The sequence below is a fragment of the Caenorhabditis briggsae genome (genome assembly GCF_000004555.2).
Source record: "Caenorhabditis briggsae complete genome, chrII, whole genome shotgun sequence".
Classification (NCBI taxonomy): Eukaryota; Metazoa; Nematoda; class Chromadorea; order Rhabditida; family Rhabditidae; genus Caenorhabditis; species Caenorhabditis briggsae.
In genome coordinates, this window is record NC_013486.2 from 2,954,851 (window position 1) to 2,962,661 (window position 7,811).

At 31.7% G+C, this 7,811-nt stretch overlaps 1 protein-coding gene across 1 annotated transcript; it reads left to right on the top strand.

Annotated features, from left to right (window-relative positions):
• Positions 1 to 1,095: 1,095 nt before the first annotated feature.
• Cbr-sre-40 lies at positions 1,096 to 5,800 on the top strand (the record flags this gene model as incomplete). The annotated part of the gene is made up of 10 exons (XM_002629993.1): positions 1,096 to 1,176; positions 1,604 to 1,729; positions 1,775 to 1,908; positions 1,955 to 1,998; positions 3,592 to 3,778; positions 3,891 to 4,047; positions 4,096 to 4,221; positions 5,268 to 5,391; positions 5,450 to 5,567; positions 5,758 to 5,800. Coding segments are annotated over 10 exons (1,140 nt in total), but the record flags the coding sequence as incomplete, so codon positions are not given.
• Positions 5,801 to 7,811: the final 2,011 nt, after the last annotated feature.

Genomic DNA, 7,811 nt, shown 5'->3' on the forward strand with positions numbered 1-7,811 from the left:
TCTTAGAATCTTAGAATCTTAGAATCTTAGAATCTTAGAATTTCAAAATCTCGGGATTTCAGAACCTCAGAATCTCAGAATCTCAGAATCTCAGAATCTCAGAATCTCAGAATCTTAGAATCTTAGAATCTCAAAATCTCGGGATTTCAGAAACTCTAATCTCAGAACCTCAGAATCTCAGAATCTCAGAATCTCAGAATCTCAGAATCTCAGAATCTCAGAATCTCAGAATCTCAGAATCTCAGAATCTCAGAATCTCAGAATCTCAGAATCTTAGAATCTTGGAATCTCAAAATCTCGGGATTTCAGAAACTCTAAACTCAGAATCTCAGAATCTCAGAATCTTAGAATCTTAGAATCTCAGAATCTCAGAATCTTAGAATCTTAGAATCTCAAAATCTCGGGATTTCAGAAACTCTAATCTCAGAACCTCAGAATCTCAGAATCTCAGAATTTCAGAATTTCAGAACCTCAGAATCTCTAAATCTCAGGATCCTAGAATCTCCGAATTTCAGAATCTCAGAATCTCAGAATCTTAGAATCTCAGAATCTTAGAAACTTAGAATCTTAGAATCTCAGAGTCTCAGAATCTCAGAGTCTCAGAATCTCAGAATCTCAGAATCTCAGAATCTCAGAATCTCAAAATCTCAGAATCTCAGAATCTCAGAATCATCAGAATCTCAGAATTTCAGAATCTCAGAATCTCAGAATCTCAGAATCTCAAAATCTCAGAATCTCAGAATCTCAGAATCATCAGAATCTCAGAATTTCAGAATCTCAGAATCTAGAATCTCAGAATCATCAGAATCTCAGAATCATCAGAATCTCAGAATCTCAGAATCATCAGAATCTCAGAATCTCAGAATCTCAGAATCTCAGAATCTCAGAATCATCAGAATCTCAGAATCTCAGAATCTCAGAATTTCAGAATCTCAGAATCTCAGAATCTCAGAATCTCAGAATCTCAGAATCATCAGAATCTCAGAATCTCAGAATCATCAGAATCTCAGAATCTCAGAATCTCAGAATCTCAGACTCCCAAAAATTCTCAAAATCCCAAAAATTCCAAAAATTTTCAGCGACTATGAATCCAAAAAGCGTCCCCAAATATCTTATTCAATTTTCATAATCTGGCAATTTCTAGCAATTTTAATTTCATTTGGAATTTGCTCAATGGTAATTAGTATTTATTATTGGTTACTTCTTGGAATTCTGGGAATGTTTGCGAATTGTTTGGTTAGTTAAAAAAAGATCAAAACATCAAAAATCGAAAATTGAAATTTTTTTGAAAAAATCAAAAAATTCAGAAAAGTTCAGTTTTAAAAGTTTTCAAAATTGACCGAGTTTTGAAAATCTGCTTATGGAGAATCTTGAAATCTCATAATTTCAGAATCTTAAACTTTCAGAATCAAAGGGTTTAAGATTTTTGGAATTCCAGAGTTTCGGAATATTAGAATATCAGAATTTGAGAATCTCAGACTCCTGCATTTCTGAATTTCGGAATTTCTGAAATTTTGAACTCCTGAAATTCTGAATTTCTGAGATTCTAACTTATTTTTGAATTTCTGAGTTTCTGAAAAACCAAAAAATCAAATTCGTCCAGGGATTATTCTACATTTGGTTCTGGAATATTCGGGTTTATCAAATTCTCGATAAATCCAAAATTCGACCATCAAAATACACATTACGGGCTAGATTTCAAGCCAAAGAGAACGTTCGAAGTTTTGCGGTAACTTCTGAAAAAGGATAACTGTAACTATAACATTTTTTGCAGTTCTCAAAATATGCATTCTTCTTTATCTCTTCGTGTTTGGTTTTCCGATATTCTTTGATTTTGCTTCAATCTTTTGATTTTTTACAAAAATATGAAATTATGCTAAATTATGTCATGGAATTTGGGGACGCTTCGTAAGTACAGTAATCCTTTTTTCGAAAATTAATCAATTTCTTCCAGACATCCCAATGTGATCGTACCAATAATCATGTTATCAGTACCCAGTTGGAAAAAAGAGTTTTTTGAAATTTTCAAATTTTTGCCGGGAATTCGAAAATTTGTATTGGGAAATTTGGAAATTGAAAACGGCGATTTGACGAAAAATTCGAAAAAACAAAATCAAAAAATCGAAACTGAAGAATATTTCAATCAATTTAAAATTGCTTGGGCTTGATTCTTATGCACTTTTCAACTTTTTTTTGAAATAAAATTTCAACTTTTTTCTATTTTCCTGATTTATGGGTTAACATGAATGATTTCACAATCCCAAAAACTTCAGAATCTCATATTAGAAATTCAGAAATTCAGAATCTCAGAAATTCAGAATCTCAGAAATTCAGAAATTCAGAAATTCAGAAATTCAGAAATTCAGAAATTCAGAAATTCAGAAATTCAGAAATTCAGAAATTCAGAAATTCAGAATCTCAGAATCTCAGAATCTCTGATTTTTAGAATTCCAGAATTTCCAAATTTCAGAATTCAAGAATCTCAGAATCTCAGAATCTCAGAATCTCAGAATCTCAAAAGCTCAAAATCTCAGAATCTCAGAATCTCAGAATCTCAGAATTTCAAAAAATCGAAATTTAACAAAACCACTTGATCACGAAAACTATAAACAAAAAACAGGTGAAATCATCAAGCACCCTCTAATTTCTTCACCTTTTCCATATTTTTTCTCCAACTTTTTTCTTTTTTTTTGAAAGTTTTTTTCTTCCACTTATGATATTCCTGGTGAATAATAACACTTATTTTTTTGCGGTATTTCTTATGAATTATAAAAAAGATTTCGGTGTTTTATCGATTTTTATGTTATTCATGGAATTTTCCGGATTCTTTTTGTCGGCTTTTTTGACGATTCGCGGATGTTGGGTGATTACTTCAACTCGAGCTTTTAATCGAAATTTGAATTTTATTTTGGCGGGAACTTTATTCCAATGGATGGAAAATATGATTGGAAGATTAATGATTGCGCCTTACCAAAAAGGATGGATACAGTTGGCGGGGAATGGTAAGTGGACATCTGGAAATTCGGAAACTCTGAAAAAATTTCTTGAAAATTTGAATTTTCGCACTTTCCATTGAGATTCCGAGATTCTGAAATTCTGAGATTCTGACATTCTGGAGATTTTGACACTCTGAAAAAAGTTGAAAAAATCCAAAAGGTTCTTTTTTATCGAAGGAAATTTTCTGAAATTTTGAAAATCTGGGATTCTGAAACCCTAAACTTCCAGGATCGAGATTCTGAGATTCTAAGTTTCGAAGATTTTGAGATTCTGAGATCCTAGAAATCCGGGATTCTAAGAATCAGAGAATCAGAGATTCTGAGATTCTGAGATTCTGAATATCTGATGTTTGGAAAATCTGTGCATTCAGAAAGTTTTTATAGATTTGACATTCTGAATTTCTCTTTTGCAAAGAAGGTCTTCATCAATTTTGAATTTTCGTTTTTTTTTTGAATTTTCAGATTTGTAGATTTTTTGGATTTTTTTGTATTTCTGATTTCTCTGAAATTTCATTTCAGGATCTTTGAATTCCTGAATTCTGAAATTTTGAATTACACATTTTCCATCAAATAAATAAAAAATTGAATTTTCCAGATCCAAAAAAAGTCTACTCGGAATTCTTCACCACCTCCAAATACGAAATGATTCAAATCAAAAATTCGTTATTCGATTCGCCATTTTTCTCGATTGGTTCCATTTTGTTGACTCATTATATGGTCTTCGCAATTTTGGGTCTTACAGGGATTACTGTAGAAAGAAGTTTGGCCACTTTTTGGATCAAGTGAGTGTGGCCTAGAAATCTAAAGCTCGGCCATCAAAGTTCATTGGGTTCCTATAGCCTCTAGGCCCAGAAATCTGATTTTCTAGTCCACCAAGCCCACCTTTTTTTTCAGCGACTACGAGAAAAAACCAAGAAATTGGATTCCAATTTTCGTCCTAACTACCCTACAATTAATTTCTTGGCTAATTGCCTACTCGGCAATTCAAATTTTACTGGATATTTATTCCTGGTTGATGATTGGAATTCTAGTATTGACTTTCAATTTTTTGGTAGGTCTGAAAATTTGAATTTTTTTTTTGAATTCTCTAACTTTCCAGCTAATGGGCTACATTTGGTACTGGAACGTTCAAGTACACAGAATTTTGGATAATTTCAAAATTATCCCCTCGAAATATACGTTACAAGCCAGATTTCAAGCGAAAGAAAATGCTAAAAGTTTAAGTGTGAGTTGACATCTGGACATTAGGACACAGAGAAAACATTGAAATGCAAGGTTGAAATTTCTGAATTTCTATATTTCTGAATTTCTGAATTTCTGAATTTCTGAATTCTTAATTTCTGTTTTCTGAATTTCTGAATTTCTGAATTTCTGAATTTCTGAATTTCTGAATTTCTAAATTTCTGAATTTCTGAATTTCTAAATTTCTAAATTTCTGAATTTCTAAATTTCTGAGATTCTGAGATTCTGAGATTTTGAGATTTTGGGATTCTGAGATTCTGAGATTCTGAGATTTTGAGATTCTGAGATTTTGAGATTCTGAGATTCCGAGATTCTGAGATTCTGAATTTCTGAATTTCTGAATTTCTGAATTTCTGAATTTCTGAATTTCTGAATTTCTGAATTTCTGAATTTCTGAATTTCTGAATTTCTGAATTCTTAATTTCTGTTTTCTGAATTTCTGAATTTCTGAATTTCTGAATTTCTGAATTTCTGAATTTCTGAATTTCTGAATTTCTGAATTTCTGAATTTCTGAATTTCTAAATTTCTGAATTTCTGAATTTCTAAATTTCTAAATTTCTGAATTTCTAAATTTCTGAGATTCTGAGATTCTGAGATTTTGAGATTTTGGGATTCTGAGATTCTGAGATTCTGAGATTTTGAGATTCTGAGATTTTGAGATTCTGAGATTCCGAGATTCTGAGATTCTGAATTTCTGAATTTCTGAATTTCTGAATTTCTGAATTTTTGAATTTCTGAATTTCTGAATTTCTGAATTTCTGAATTTCTGAATTTCTGAATTTCTGAATTTCTGAATTTCTGAATTTCTGAACTTCTGAATTTCTGAATTTCTGAATTTCTGAATTCTTAATTTCTGAATTCTTAATTTCTGAATTCTTAATTTCTGAATTCTTAATTTCTGTATACAAGGGCGCTTAATTTCTGTATACAAGGGCGCTTAATTTCTGTATACAAGGGCGCTTATTGAATAGAAAGCCTTGCAATTTGAATATTGAGTTAATTCGCTCTATTGACAAAAACTTTTGCAGTTTCTCAAGATTACTGTAGTCGTTATCAGCTCTGCTCTAATTTTCGAGTGCGTCTTTTTCATCCTCCAAGCTTCGAACGTTTTTCGGGATTATGAAGTGATACTGTATTATTTGGTGGATTACGGTAATATTTGGTAAAGATTCTAGGGTAGAGGATTCTAGGTCATTAAAAGAGTTTTCAGCCATCCATGCCTTATCATTCCTGTGGCAGTGTTATCGAATCCTTGTTGGAAGTCGAAGTTTTTTAACTTTTTTGGAAAATTCAAAAATTTTGAAAATATTGTTAAAGCTTCGCCGAACGTTGGTATTTCAAAAGATTCAAAAAACACAAAAATTGAAACAGATCAATACTTTAATCAATTGATTAATTCATGGGCTTGAAGATTTTTGAATGAATATTTTTTTGTTTTTTTTTATTCTTAAACCAAAAAGCTGGTGAGTTTTTTAACACTCTGATTGCTTTAGCTATTCTGGAAATCAATATTTTCAGATTGATTCCCGAAGATCCAAATATGCCAAGGAACGTTAGTTGAACTTCTTAAAACGCCTGATTCAAAAAATAAATTATTTTTTGGTTACTGTAGTTGTCGTTTATAGATTCAAATATCAGGAAAATCAAGATAAAATTCGGCTTGTTTCTTTTATTCTTAAAACTTTCAAAAATGATGTCAAATAATCACGTTCATTGAACAGGATAATTGAAGTTTCAAAAATATCCGAAAAAAGTTTTAGGGGGTTACTTTAGTTATCAATTAGGAATCTTAAATATTTAAAGTTTTTCCCAAGTTTTGAATTTTGTTTTTTTTACTTCATGTCATCAAACTAATATCTCTGTAAAAACTCAGATTCTCATAGTCAGTAAAAATATATGCAATCAAATGTTTTTTATTAAAACTTCAGTTTAAAACATTCTAAATAAAGTTAGCATAATTTTAATGAAACGTTGATTGTCCGAAGATACTGTAGAAGTCCAAAAATCTGCAAAACTTCGAATTTTCATACACTAGTAAATTTTTTGAAATTTTACCTTTCATCCGAATTGTTCAAAAAACCAAATGCATCTCAAGCTAGCTATGACGATTTTTCCAAGAAAATTTTCATTTTTGAACTGCCTAAAATCAAAGAACGGATTATTGTAGATTTTCAAATTCACTTACTATTAAATTGATGTTATTCAAAAACTCTTATAAACTGCTTTGAGCCTTCTGAATTTTTTCGATATTCATAAGAATCTTCTAGAAGAAAAATCTAGAGAAGGTCAGTGGAAATAACTGCCCTTAGTCGAAAATTTCATAAATCCACGCAAAATACACACGATTTTCCAACGTTCGTAATATCCACGATTTCACCTCCTCCCCTTTTGACACCCTGATTTAGTGATCTACTTTATTTTTGGATTTTTCTGGAAGATTCCTGTAAATATCGAAAAATTAGAAGTTTAAATCAGATTCTTGAGATTTTTCTCAAATATCAAAAATGAGCAAAGTCCCTATTTTCTTGAGGTTACTGTTAATGCATCACCTAATTACAATTGAGTAGAAAGAACTTGAGAATAAGAAGAACGTCTCCAGAAGACATCAGAAACAAAATTTAGAAGTATAAAATACTCGGGCATCATCTCGCGGCTATTTCGGGTTAGCTGTGAAAATTTGGGAAAATTTGGTTTATTCTGGACTTCGATAGGGCAGGTGACCCGGGAACACCGGACACACACACACACACACTCACACACAGAATTTGGTGATTGTTAATAATAAAGATACGTTTTGAAGCGTTGAAAAAATGTGGAAGCGTGGTCGAATGGTTAGTGAGGAGCAGTGTGCCTTATCGATAAATGATTTGTCGACAAACGCCCTTTTCGACATATTTATCGACAAATTGTCGATAAAAACAACATTTATCGACAATTTGTCGATAAATTTGTCGATAAAAATGCTGTTTGTCGACAATTTATCGACAAATTTATCGACAAATTGTCGACAAAAATTGCTATTAACCGCAGGAATTACTTGTGAAAAATCGTATCGTTACCATTTTTTCCTAGGACTTCTAGAATGATGGAAGAACTTACCCAGGCAAACTTTATAGTCTATCTGGCTTGGTGGCCCAACTTTCACAACATGAATTTTCTAGGCCACGATTCTTTTTAGCCTAGAAATGTTGTTTGGTGTGTTTTTATATTAACATGGTGGNTCAAAGATTTGGAGTTGAGTTCTTTTTGAAGTGCCGGTCCATTGGTGATACGGGAAAGGGACTCAAACTTTTCAATGATGACGTGGAGTGCATTGGTTGGATTGTCTGAAAAAATTTATAATTTTTTTTGAAATATTGAGAATTCTGGAAATCCCGAAAAATCAGAAATCAAACTCACTTTTAGCCGAAGCGTTTGGAGTTACTGTTAACAGTAAACTCAAGAAAATAAGAGTTTTCCTCATTGTTTGATATTTGAGGGAAATCTCAAAGATATGATTCAATCTTCTGATTCTTTCGGTATTTATAGGGATCTTCCAGGAGGATCTTAATATAGAGTAGATCACTAAATCA